Here is a 13741-nt window from a genome sequence, read left to right as displayed (position 1 = left end):
CGGCAGGGACAGAGGGGTCCTTAGCAAGGCATGGGGTTGGGAGCCAGGAACTACTCTGTGACCTTGGGAAAATCACGGTCCTGCCCCGCCCCCTACTGCTGCTGGGCTGCTCAGTTTCCTCTTCTCTAACAGGGGGGGCTGTCAGATCCCATGGCCTCTGAGGTACCCTGAAGCATTTTAGCGGGTGGGTATCTTGTGCTGAGTGAGTTGGCTGGGGCCCAGGGGAGAAGGGCTCTGGCTCTGGCCTCCTTCTCTCTCATCTCAGGCGCAGTTCTGGCCTTAGCCCTTGGAGCGGAGCGCATACGCATTGCCCTGACCCTCTCCCTCCTCAGCTCTATCTTTGCAGCCTCTCCCAGCCCCACAGCAGCCTTGCTTCTGTGTGGGGAAACCAGGGGACCCTGGGAAAGAAGGGTTCTCGCTGCCCTTCCCTTGCCTGGACCCTGGTTCCTCGGGAAAGCCCGAGGCAGACCAAGGCAGAGAGGGCATTGACCTCTGACTCTGGGCCTCTGTCCACACCTCGTCCTGTTTGCCTCTGTTTTCCCCAACTACAGTGATTCATGTGCTCCCATCATGATTTCAGATACATCCACACACTGCCGTGTACAACTATGTACGTTACAATCGTGTTAATTGGCTTCAATTTTAAAAACATTTTATTATGGAAAATGTGAAGCTGGTACAAAAGGAGAAAAAAAGAGTCTCATGAAAGTAAGCCCCCAGGTACCCATCAGTCAGCTACAGCAATTCTCAGCTTATGAACTGGCTTGCTTTTTCAACAGCTCAAATAAATGTTTTTTAAATGGAAATTTCATGAATGGAAAACCAGAATCTCTTACCGTGGAAATAAATGCAATGATTTTTTTTTTTTTTTTTTAAGTAATCTCCACGCTCCACGTGGGGCTCGATCTCGTGACCCTGAGATCAAGTGTCAGTGCTGTACCAGCCAGGCAGCCTCCACACAATGATTATTAAAATGTACCCAGAGACTCCCGCCTGCTGATGGGTCTAAGCCTGAGGCCTTCCCTTCATTTGTTAGAAAGGGAGGTGAGCAGTGCTGGGGGTGAGGCGCTAGACCCAGCCCAGCCTCTAAGGGAGGCTTTCTCAAGAGAACCAGAAAGAAGGAGAGAAATCCGAAAGACTCACCATGTTGGTTGTTTTTATTTTGTTTTTGTTTTTTTTTTAACTTTTAATTGAAATGTGACAGTACAGAGATCCTCAGTAGATTTTCACAAACTGAACACCTATGTTGCCTGCACCAGGTTAAGAGGCAGAATACGGCCAGACTTCCGGAGGCCTCCGATTTCCCACCAGGGGATGCGGCATCCCTGGACCCTTCAGACTTCCTGACATTTGTCTCCATCCCCTGGGGCATGCCACTCATGCTCTGGGATCTGCTGGGTCACCTTGCACAAGTTGTTTGCCCTCTCTGGAACCCCTCTTGTAAAACAGAGCTGGGACATTGGGCTGAGGGATTAGGGATCGTTCTTCAGCCCAGCGTCCCCTCTGGGCTCGAGAGCGTGATTCTCCAAGCCTTGCCCACCCCACCCACACATGTCCTTTACCCGCTGACCTCTCAGGCAAGCCTACCGTGGCCTGGCCTTTCTGTCTAGGAGAGGAGGAAGACCATGACTGCTCTATGCCAGTCTGTCCTATGCGTTTGATGCAAGACGTGGCTACATAGTGTGCCAAGAGACAAGGCGGGGGGGCGAAAAGCGGGCAGCAGCTGGGCCACATCTTGCCTATGTAGGTGTTTGGCTGGTCCTGCCAGTGGATTTTGTTTTTTTTTTTTTTTTTTTTAGGTTGCTTCTGGGTTTTGCTTTAGATTTTGAAATGAGTGGTTGGTGAGAGCAGGGGGGCCGAGTAAGCTCCCCCCAGGAGGCCCACCTGCACCACCGGCCCACCCCTCCTCACCTGCCCGTGCCATCCGTTCACACTGTCTGCCTCTCTCCATACTTACTCGAATTCCAGATCCGTGTTCCAAGGGGGTGATTTTTTTTTTTTTTCATTCTTCCAATGAAGTCTCACTTCATTAATGGGAGATGCATCTCTGGCTAAAGCCTATGAGGGCTTGGTGGCTGGAACTCTACTCTTTGATGCCCCGAGCCCCCTGCTGGCACATTCCCCATTTTATAGATGGAGAAACCGACCCCCACCCCCCAGAGAGGAAAACTGCTCTCCAAAGGTGCCCCCTCCTGTTTGGTGCAGGGGGGTGTGCTAGCCCTACTGAATGATGAGCAGCCTGAGGCCAGAGGGGTGGCCTGAGATCACCGGCCAGTCAGCACAGGGCCCTGCCTCCATGCCTCAATACACCCCTCCTTTACCAGCCCGAGGCTGCTGTTACCACACACATGCCCTCTCTTTGGTTCACAGGTGGGCATTCTCTCTGGCCTCCACTTAACATTCTGGGGTCCCGGACCCTGCCTCTCTCCCCTCCAGATCAAGGCTGAAGACCCCAGTGGCGACTCAGCCCCAGCAGCACCCCCGCCCCCCCCGGCGGCTCAGCCACATCTGCCCCAGGCCCAACTCATGTTGACGGGCAGCCAGCTAGCCGGGGTAAGTACTTGGGGAAGGATGGGGAACGTGGGCCACCCATCTGTTACAGGACCCGTGGCAGGGGGTGTCCTACCAGGCCGCGGCCACGCTCTCATGCCTGCCTCCCGCCCTCCTCAGGCCTCCTGGAAGACTTGCCCCCTAACCTGCTTGGCTCAGGCACTAACCCCTCTCTGCCTTCTCTGCTCCTCCCGCCCCCCCTTCACCCCTCCTTTGGCCCTGCCACCCGTGCCCCACAGCTCACGGCGCTGATGCCAACTCAGCAGCAGCTCCTCCTGCAGCAAGCCCAGGCCCAGCTCCTGGCCGCCGCCGTGCAGCAATCCAGTGCCGCCGCCGCCGCCGCCGCTGCTGCCTCCTCCACCTCCTCCTCCTCTTCCTCCTCCTCCTCCTCCTCTGCCTCTTCCTCGACCTCACAGCCCCCAGCCTCCTCTGGGGGGGGCGACCTGCCACCACCACAGCCTGCCAGCCAGCCCCCTGGGACCCCGCAGCTCACCCTCTCCCAGCCCATCCAACTCACAGCACAGGTAAGGGCAGCCCTGGGGGGCAGGCGCCCTCCAGTGGAGGGCCCGCTGAAGCCCGGTGTGTAGGCGGCTGACCGGTCCATGTGGACGCTTCTGACCGCTGGTCACATGCCAGGCAGCTCCCAGCAACCCAAGGAAGCCTTTGGGGAAGCCGCCCCCCGCCCCCATGTCTCAGTGGGGTACAGCGAGGCTCGGGGGGAGGGCCTCCTCCATGTGGTGGTACCCCCGGCTGAGCGCTTTCTGTGTATCTCACCGAGGTCTCCCAGACACCTGGGAGGTTGGCCCATTATTCTCAGTTTATGGCTGAGGAAATGAGGAGTCACCTCCGTGGAATGGTGCCCATGTGGGCTCAGAAGGAAAGGCCGAGGCTCTGAGCCAGCGCCCTATAATGTGTGCTGAGGCATATCCAGTGAGAGATGCTCTTTCAGAAAAGAGGCCTGTGGCCGCTGGGTCAGGGAATGCCGCAGCTGCTCTGGCTATTCTGGACACTTCCAGCTACACTGAATCATGAGTCAGTAACTGTATTCGTTTCCCAGGGCTGCCGTGACACAGCCCCGCAAACTGGGTAGCTCTAGGGAGAATCTCTCTCTGCTTCCTCTAGCTTCTTCTAGCTTCTGGTAGTGCCGGAAATCCTTGGCATTCTTGTAGTTGGATCGCTCCAATCTCTGCCTCTTTGGTCATAAAGCCATCTTCTCTCTGTGCGTGTCTGTCTCTGCATTCACCTTTCCCCTTCTTAGTTAAGGACACCAGTCATTGCATTAGGGCCTACCCTAATGACCTCATTTAACTTGATTACATCTGCAAAGACCATGTTTCCAAATACAGTCATATTTATAGGCACCAGGGGTTAAGACTTCCAACAAATCTTTTTGGGAGACCCAATTCAACCCAAGATAGTGACCCACAAATTTCCTGTGAGGATAGGTGGTGGAACCGAGTAGGTAGAACAAAGCCTCCCGTCCTGATGGGCTGCTCTCTCCATCCACACTTATTACCTCCATCCACACCTATTACCCATTGGTGCTATCTGCCTGGGTTCTCTAAGCATTTCAATCTGTGGCCTGTGTTCCAGGGCAGTGAAGGTCCTGAGAAGTCCTGTAGCAAGGAGCCTTGTTTAACTTCCCTTCGCCCCGAGTTTCTCAAGATGACTGTTCTTTGGATCGCTTTTCTTTCTATCCACTGCCTTTCGTGGAACCCTGGGGGCCAGACACTGTCTACACAGAGAAGGTGTCCGGTGCCCACAAGGTTGTCCCTTGACAGAGTTCAGCTTCTGATGGGCCCATTCCACCACTGACCAGCACTTTCATTGAGACAGTCTTTAATGCTGAGCTGGTTTCTGCCTCCTTAGAGCTTCGTGCCTCTGGGCCTCGTTCTGCAGAGACTCATAGAGCAATCTGTGTCACTGCCCTGTGGCAGCTCTTCCAGACTCAGCCCCATGGTGCCTGGCTTGCCACGGCAACTGTAACTGGAGTCTGGCAAGTGCTGCCTTGGTAGCAGGTACTGTGCTAACTGTGACCTCCTTGAATCCACAAATACTCATCCCCGGCAAGGGCACCCCAAGGAACAGAGCAGCCTGGGAGTCCGGGGCTCAAACCACATGATCTGGGGCTGCTGCCTGTAGCCATCCTTTCCATCTCCCCCTCCCCACACCAGAGATCTCAGAAGCTGGTGAGGGGGGGTTCCTCTTAGCACACTCAGCTCTTCACAGAGCATCCCCAATACTCAGGGCTCCTCCCTCCCCCAGGCCTCAAGTGTCTGTGCCCTGGCTCCCGTTCTCCTGTCTGCCTGGAAGTCGGCTCCCTCCCTTTACCTGGATGGCTTCTCTTTAGCCTTTAAACTTCATCTTGGGAGTCCACACCTCCAGGAAGTCTTCCAAGACTTCACTCCCTCCAGCTGCTTTGATTTCCTGCCTCCTGCTTCCTCCAGAGGCCCCCAGCTCCTTTCCTTTGCTTCTGGCTCTAATCACCAGTACTGGGTCTGAATATGCCCAAGGAAGCATCTGTGGAAGGGACAAAGACTCCAGTGGGGGAAGAGGGACGGAGCAGCCCCGTGCAGGTCAGCCAGGCATCCTCCCTTGGGAGCGGCAGGCATTCCTTCTGTGCATACACTCCTAAAACCACCTCCTCCAAGCTCCCTGCCACCTACTGTCTGGCCTCCTCCAACCCCTTCCTCTCGCTCCTCTCTCCCCAGCCCCGATCTGCTGGGGTCTGCCTGATCTGCTTAGGTCGGCCTTCTGCAACTATGAAGCTGGGCCAAGTTTCTTTCCTGGGAGTTCTGTCACCCTGTGACCTCATTTCCATAACAGACAAATGTTTATCCCATAACAACAAGGGCTCTAGGCACCGTGCCAACCAGTTGCAGTGGGTACCACAGTCCTCCCCCCTTAGCTGTCCCCTGCAGCCCCCGCCCCCCCGTTGTCTTGCCGCTGGGCTTGACCACTTTTCTTCAGCCTGTGTCCCATGCCTGCCCATTCTGCTTCCTGTGCCCGCTCCGCTCTGTCCTGTGGTCATTTCACAGACACTTCCCGGCCTCCAGTGTGTCAGGCCCAGGCGGGAAGCTAAAGGCTTAGGAATGACTCAGACCCTTCCTTGCCCCCTCAGGGCTCCCAGTCTTCTAGGGAAACAGACCCACCAGCGAACCACTAAGAAATGTTTTACTTGAACAATACTAAGAAAGTAAAAAACACCCTTAGCCCTATCATTTTAAAATTACATGAAGTGCTAAGGGAAAGTCCCCCGTCTGTCCCCCAAATGCCAGCTTCCAGAGTAATGTCAATTCAGCCGTTTGGCAGGAACCTTCCCTGCATTTTCCCAGCTCATACAGAGAAAGGGACGATTATAACACACTTCTATAATTTGTGTGTCCAGCTCTCAGCACAATGCTTTCCACCAAGGGGGACACGTGGATGTTTACTGAATCAATGAGGGATGTTTTGCTGCAACTTTTCAATCAAGGGTAGGGAAGACATCTCTCCAGGGGGGTAATTCAGAATGTCTGGGGTAGGGGTAGGCATTGATTGAAAATTTACATTAACCGTTAAAACATTATCTTGTATTTGGAGAAGGAAAAAAATCCCTATTTTCATAACATGACTGTGGCAAATAAAGCTTAACAAAATCTTTTAGGCGGGCAGGACCTAGTGAGTACAGGTTTCCCAGAGAAACCCATTGGATGTGGTGGGAGTGTGAGAGAAGACAGGTGAACTGTGTCTGAGGGAATCAGAGGCGGCTTCCTGGAGGAGGTGGAATCTCGCCTGAGCAGGGACAAGTAGGAGTTTACCAGGTATATGAAGGGGAGAAAGCTGTTCCAGGCCTGGAGTGTAACGTAAGAGAGTGCAGTGTGCTTTGGGAGTGGGGGGTCGGGGGCCAGCAGTGGAAGACTGCGCAGGATGGGCGAGCAGGGGTGGCTGTGGGACGAAACACCATGCCAGGTGGCTGAAGAAGGAAAGGGGATATTTGGCTCAGATCACTGAAGAGGCCCAGCCTGCAACGTGGGGCCTGGCCCCAGGGGTCTGCCTCTGTTTTCATTCTGAGCCAGGCAAAATGGGCGCCTGCCCATTTCGACTTGCAGCCTCAGTGCCTAGAGAGATAAAAGAGCCAGCCAGGGTTGAATTAGTGTCCTCAACCCCTGTGGCAGTAGGGTCAGCCCACCTGGACTGTGTGACCTGAGAATGGGGGAGGGCAAGTCCCCAAGAGGAAGAGATGGATCCTGTTGCTCAGGGAAGGGGCAGTGGGTGCTGGGTCATCCAGACCTGGATACATGGGGTCAGTGTACCTTCGAGTCCAGGAGCCAGGCCAGGGTGTATCAGTCACCCCACAGCTGCGGGGTTGGGGTCTGCTGTTACTCACCTATCCTGGCATTTTTACACGAGGGAGTAGCAGGGGGTATAACACAGAATGTGCAGAAGGCGTTTTTGCTCCCTGTTGGGTGGGTTGCAGCTTGGCTGTGTTCTGCCCCAATCACTGGGTCGTCCTGGGCTCTGTGCGGCAGGGCCACCTCTGGGGGAGGGAGCACAGAGAAGAGTCCTTGCTCTATAGAGCCACACCTCTCTCAGAGGTGTGGGCCACCTCTGCCCACACCTTCGCCCCCCCCCCAAACTTCAGGGCTTCTTCTAGTGAAGTGACTAGAATAAATAGTTGCTTATTCATTTATCCAGGACTTCGGAGCACCTTGTACATGCCAGGTGCTCATTCATGGCCCTGAGGGAACAGCTATGAACGAGGTGGAGGTGGCTGCCCTTGAGGGCATTATGGTCTAGTGGGGAGACAGTAAACAAGTAAACAAATGAACAAAACAAGAATGTTTTAGAGTGGGTGTCCTGAAGAAAATGAAACAGGCTGGTGTCTTTGAGGGTGGTGGACAGGAGAAGTTTCACTGAGGAGGTGGCCTTTGAATGCTGAGGCCTGAATGAGTCAGTCACGAAGAAGTGAGGAAAAAGTAACAGCAAGTGCAAAGGTCCTGAGGTGGAAGGCAGCTTGACATCAGGGCATGGAGGAGAGTGGTTATGTCTGAAGTTGAGCAAGTGAGTGGGACACAAGTAAGAGGTGAGGGATCTTCTAGGCCAGATAAGTGGGTTTGGAACGTCTGCCAGGTGTGAGGGAAGCTGTAGAACCCAGCTCAAACAGGCAAGTGGCATGAGCCAACTGACTCTTTACAAAGCTCCCTCTAGTTGCCATGGGGAGAATGGACTGTGGGGGCCCAGAGTAGAAGTAAGGGGCCCAGTGAGAAATGCTGGCAGGCATCCAGGTGGGAGGTGAGTGTAATGGTGGGGGTCTGGGGTGCAATTTTGTGTAGATAGGGTAGATCAAGGATGACTCCTAGAATTTTGGCTTCAGCAACTGGAGGGTAGTGAGGTGATTTCCTGAGTTGGGGAAGACAGGGAGTGGGCACAGGGTATTTTGGAGGGCAGGAGTAGGGAACCAGGAGTTTCCCTTTAGACATGGCAGGGGATAAAGAGTGTATTCATCATCCAAGTGGAGACATCAAAGAGGCAGACGGGCATTTGAGGCTGGAGCTCAGTGGAGAGGCTGAGAGGGGGGAGGGGACTGACAGTTATGAGTTGTCAGGCAGAGGACAGGGCTCCTGCCCTTGAGAGCTTATGGTCGAGGGGGGTGACAGCAGGGGAGTGACAGGGGGTACAGAGGTAGCAGATGCTTGTGCTAGGGGAGTCTGTTGTGATTTCCCAAACACCTTGCAGATACTAATATTACTCAGGCCTCAGTACAATCCAGTAAAGAGTCAGACATTCTTATTCCCATTTTGTAGATGAGAACACCAAGGCCCCGAGAGAGCTATGACTCAGTGGTAATGACTACCATTTATGCAGGACCACTCGAGTGAACAGAGACCAGACTAAACATGCTACATGTGTTGTTCCATTTAATTCCTGTCCTAGCCCCAGGAGGTAAGAATTATTGTGGCATCACTGGAAGAAATGGAGGTGTAAATGGGGTAAGGGATGCCCACATTCCCCCACTGTGGGGAGGACAGCCGGGTGTCTGGCCGTCTCCAGGACACCGTGCACTGTCACCCTATAGAGCTGGGGAGGCCAAGGCCCAGAAGCGAGCTGGCTTCCCCGGAGTCACACAGGAAGAGGCAAGCAACAGAGCCTGGGCTCAGACCCCCAAGGCTCCAGCAGGCAGGGACCCTTGCGCTCCTCCGACTGGGCTCAGACCCCCAAGGCTCCAGCAGGCAGGGACCCTTGCGCTCCTCCGACTGCCCTCCCACCTATCTCCCTCCACACAGTTCTGGGCAAGTCCGGGTGCCGCTTCTCCCAGGTGGCTCTCAGGACAGGTGCTCCCTGCCTTCCTGGGCAGCCTTCTCCACCAACAGGGTGACCTGACATGGCTCAGAGGGTCAGGAAGCCCATCCTCATTCTGAACACAACTGATGACAGTGTCGTTTACATGGTCCTGCCCTTCTCGCTCTGGACTTAATTCTAAACTGTCCATATCTTGGAATGTGGTGTCCAGAACTGGCTAGAGATTGCCGTATCAGGGTTGGCCGGTGAGTGTTACGCAGACACCAGCTCAGTCTGTGTGGCTGCCGGAGCGTGTGTGGGGGCCTGCGGTTTGGGGGGTGGTGTCTGCTCTGTGCGCTGGAGTGAGGCGCTGCACCTGGACCCCGAGCGGCCGCAGCAGGGGCCAGGCCTCCTTTAGTTCCTTTTAAAGGCCTTTTTTCCACCCCACCCCCCACCCCCAGGTGGAGCCAAGCCCAGATGGGAAAATGGACATTTATACTCCGATTCACCCGTGTGTCATGTAAATTGAGCGTCAGTCTTTCTGCCCAGCTGTGGCCAAGATCCCAGTTGTGGCAAAGGACAGCCTGAAACACCACCAGTCAGTCCTAGGTTTTACTCATTCATTGGAAATTCATTGATGCCTGCTGGGTGCCCACTCTGGGGTGGGGGTGATCAGAATACAGCCATGAATGAGAACCTGAGAACCGGTCTCTTCTCTTCTCACCTTCCCTTGAGAGCTTATGGTCTTAAGTGGGGTGTGCTAAGCCCTCTGTGCTCATATTTCTCACAGGTCAGGAACAGAGCAGATGATCCACTAAATATCCTGGCCAGGGGACCTTCCCCAGTGTCTCCACTTCCTCTAACTTCCCCATCATCTTGACTTGGTCTTAACACGCCCCCAAGTGGCTTCAAATTGCTCATGGCCTGTAGATTATGGAGAAATGGGGCCTCCTACTGGTTAACCCCAGTCCTGAGCCAGCACAGCACCCAGAATCTTCTTTTTCTCATGCTGTAATTTCTTTAGTCATTTAGTGAACATCCAGCATGCCCCAGCACCTTTTGCTGGAATAAGGCAGACAAATCTGTGCCCTCCCAGAGCTGGCATCTCCCCATAGCAGAAAACTGCCATGAAGAAAGTAAAAGAGTATAATGTAATAGAGAGAGATTGAGGAAAGGAAGACTCCTGATCAGAGTGGGTAGCCAAGGGAGGCCTCTTTCCTCATTTTAGAGAGACTTGCATGATGGGATGGGTCCAGTTGTGTACAGATCAAGAAGAGGGAGGGCAACAGCATTTGCAAAGGCCCTGAGGTGGGGACCTTTCTGGGTTCAGTAATAGGAAGGAGACCAGTGTGACTGGCTCTGAGTCAGGGAATGAGAGTCCTTGTTGATGAGGAAGGCCAGGTCAGCCAGGGCCATGGCAAGGAGCTGAATTGTCTTACAAGTGTGATGAAAACCAGTGGAGGCTTTATGGTTAGATTAACATTTCAAAACAGGAACCCTCTGGAGGGGTCTGTGGATAGAATTCAGGGGGGTCCATGAACTTGGATGGGAAAAAATTATGTCTCAACTTTTACTATCCTCTAACTGAAAATGTTGCATTTCCTTCTATTATGAATATAGGGAACATTAGCATTAGTGGGACTCTGTTACCAATGGAATCACAGATAATTCTATATGATACACACAGACCTCAAAGTATTTTTACTCATCATTGCTTTGAAATTACAGTAGTCTTCAGATGTATTATTTGATCTTATTATATAACAGGCTAATAAAGAAACCCATAGATTATTACTCATAATTCAAGATGTTGGATGCTTTTTTTCATATATAGTTGATTTCATATGAAATCCTGCACATTTTACTTTATACATTTTTAACTATATATTTTTTAAAAGATTTTATTTATTTATTTGACAGACAGAGATCACAACGAGGCAGAGAGAGAGAAGGGAGACCGAGCCAAAGGCAGAGGCTTTAACCTACTGAGCCACCCAGGCATCCCTATACATTTTTTTTAAACTCTGAGAAGGGGGCAGTAAGTCTTGTCAGACATGGAGTAATTCTGAGCCCAGAAAAAAATTTAAAACTTTTTTTGTTAGGACTTGCAGATGTGTTGGATGGGGGAGAGGAAGGGATGGAGGGTATCAGGACTGACCTCTAAGTTTCTGGTCTGAGTGGCCGTGCATGGAGTGGGGTTGGGTTTTTCATTTGGACTTCTCCCTATGAGGCCCCCTGCAAACTGGGATGCATTTTCCCCATCCTTTTCCTCTCCCTGCTGATTCAGAAAGAAATCTGTGGACACTCCTCTTTTAGGCTTCTGGGGAGAAAGGTGAGTTTTCACTGAGAGTCACACTAGGGTAGAGACAGTAGTTAACAGATATTTTAATCAGCAAACTAGTCAGGAAAACACTGGTGATAAGTCTTTATTTCTGGCTTTATTCTTTGATTCAGCTCAGGGGGCATTTAATGGGGGCTGACCAGACTGTGTTGAGAGGTAGGGATATAAGAAGAGTAAAACCTGGCCTCTGCCTTCTAGAGTTACAGTAGAGCAGAGGAAAACTGTATATAAACAAATGCGTTGCATTGTGAGAAATGCATTGTAGAGGAGGGTGGGTTCAGTTTTGTGGGGCCTCATCTTTATACAATGTACAGATCCTTTTAGAGAAAAGGAAGACAAAATTATGAGACCAAAATTAGGTTTGGGGACCTGGAAGGGTCTCTTGTAATGGGGTGGGGGTCCTCAATTCCAGGCTTCACTCATATCAGACTAGGCCTCACATGGAAGGGATGCCACCCCGTGAGTGACCAGGAGGAGAGACTCAGAAGACAAGGCAGAATGGAGTGTTGGGACTTCAAACCCCTTAAGCTTTGTTTTAGATGAGCAGCTAGAAGGAAGAAGTGAGAAGTCAGGAGCAGCTGGGGACTCCGTCCACTTTCTGAGGCACAGAGAGGAAGCAGAAGCCTTTACCGTGGACAGAAAATAAGCAATTGGGAAACAGGGATGTCGGGCAGAAGCGAGTGTTCGGTTGGGTAGGGTGGGGTGGTACATCTTTATTTCTTTATTCGGGTTAGGTAAATGTTCAAAACTCAAGAGATATGGGAAGACTTACAGCACTGCTAGTTTCTGGAATAGTCTTCCAGGTATAGTCTATGCATACCCAGGAAATACATAGATATACTTAAAAAAGCAAAAACAAAAACAAGCGCCACAAACAGAAGCACCTCATACCCACTGTTGTGTCTCTTGAGCTCTTCACTCAACAGGACATCTTGGCGATTGTTCCATATCAGGACACGAAGAGTGTCCTTGCTCTTTTTGACGAATGTATAGTATTCCGCCAGAAAGATCCACTCTCCCTCATTTACCTGCTCCCCTGCTGTGTGGTCAGCTTACTTCCCCTCTTGCGGAACACTGCGCGCTGCTAGGAATGCCCTTCTAGGGAGGGCGTTTTGCACAAGTGTGAACGTATCTCTAAGACAAATTCCTAGAAACGAAATGGCTGAGTCAAAGGGTATAGGCCTTTGTCATTCATTTTTCGTTTTAAAAATTTTATTTTATGGGGTGCCTGGGTGGCTCAGGGGGTTAAGCCTCTGACTTTGGCTTGGGTCACGGTCCCAGGGTCCTGGGATCAAGCCCCATGTCGGACTCTCTGCTCGGCAGGGAGCCTGCTTCCTTCTCTCTGCCTGCCTCTCTGCCTACTTGTCAACTCTGTATGTCGGATGGATAAATAAAATCTTAAAAAAAAAAATTTTATTTTATTTAAATTCAGTCAATTAACATATAATGTATTACTGGTTTCAGAGGTAGAGGTCAGTGATTCATCAGTCTTATGTGGTACCCAGTTCTCATTACATCATGTGCCCTCCTTAATGTCTACCAGTTATTACCCCATCCTCCTCCCTCCTCCCCTCTAGCAACTCTCAGTTTCCTATGATGAAGAGTCTGTTATGCTTTGTCTCCCTCTCTGATTTCATCTTGTTTTATTTTTTCCTCTTTTCCCCTATGATCCTCTGTTTTGTTTCTTAAATTCCACATATGAGACCATATGATAATCGTCTTTCTCTGATCGACATAGCCCTAGCATAATACTCTCTGGTTCCATCCACGTCATTGCAAATGGCAAGATTTCATTTTTTTTAAGAGATTTTATTTACTTATGTGACAGAGAGAGATCACAAGTAGGCAGAGAGGCAGGCAGAGGGGGGGGGGGAAGCAGGCCCCCTGCTGAGCAGAGAACCCGATATGCAGCTCCATCCCAGGACCCTGAGATCATGACCTGAGCCAAAGGCAGGGGCTTAACCCACTGAGCCACCCAGGTGCCCCAATATTTCAGCTTTGATGACTGCACTATATCTATCTATATCTATATCTATATCTATATCTATATCTATATCTATACACCACATCTTCTTTATCTATTCATCTCTCGGTGGACATGTGGGCTCATTCCATAGTTTGGCTGTCTTGGGCATTGCTGCTATAAATATTGGGGTGCTGTGCCCCTTCAGATCACTACATTTTTATCTTTGGGGTAAATACCCAGTAGTGCAATTGCTGGGTTGTAGGGTAGCTCTATTTTCAAATTTTTTTTAAAGATTCTATTTATTTGACAGAGATCACAAGTAGGCAGAGAGGCGGGCAGCAAGAGCAGGGGAAATAGGTTCCCTGCCGAGCAGAGAGCCCAATGTGGGGCTCAATCCCAGGACCCTGAGACCATGACCTGAGCCATAGGCAGAGGCTCTAACCCACTGAGACACCTAGGTGCCCCTATTTTCAGATTTTTTGAGAAACCTCCATGCTGTTTTCTGGAGTGGCTGCACCAGCTTGCATTCCCACCAACAGTGTAGGAGGGTTCCCCTTCCTCCGCATCCTCGCCAACATTTGTTGTTTCCTGACTTGTTAATTTTAGTCATTCTCACTGGTGTG

General features: G+C 51.5%; 1 protein-coding gene across 19 annotated transcripts in view; it reads left to right on the top strand.

Moving 5' to 3' along the window:
- Positions 1–13741, top strand: part of POU2F2 (POU class 2 homeobox 2) — a 109718-nt gene that overhangs the window by 83929 nt on the left and 12048 nt on the right. For 8 of the 19 annotated variants that reach the window (XR_006605854.1, XM_045077230.1, XM_045077231.1 and 5 more), the window contains 2 exons: positions 2371–2553; positions 2790–3074. Coding sequence is in view for 18 of the 19 variants with exons in the window: in XM_045077230.1 (XP_044933165.1) it covers positions 2371–2553; positions 2790–3074 (468 nt within the window). In the remaining variant the exon portion in view is untranslated. The remainder of the gene's footprint in view (positions 1–2370; positions 2554–2789; positions 3075–13741) is intronic. The other 11 variants (XM_045077235.1, XM_004767743.3, XM_045077239.1 and 8 more) reach the window with 3 other exon arrangements.

Source organism: Mustela putorius, unplaced genomic scaffold (genome assembly GCF_011764305.1).
Source record: "Mustela putorius furo isolate JIRA1106 unplaced genomic scaffold, ASM1176430v1.1 tig00000196_pilon_pilon_pilon, whole genome shotgun sequence".
Classification (NCBI taxonomy): domain Eukaryota; kingdom Metazoa; phylum Chordata; class Mammalia; order Carnivora; family Mustelidae; genus Mustela; species Mustela putorius.
The sequence above is the reverse complement of the archived record's forward strand: the minus strand, read 5'-3'. Positions and strand labels throughout refer to the sequence as shown.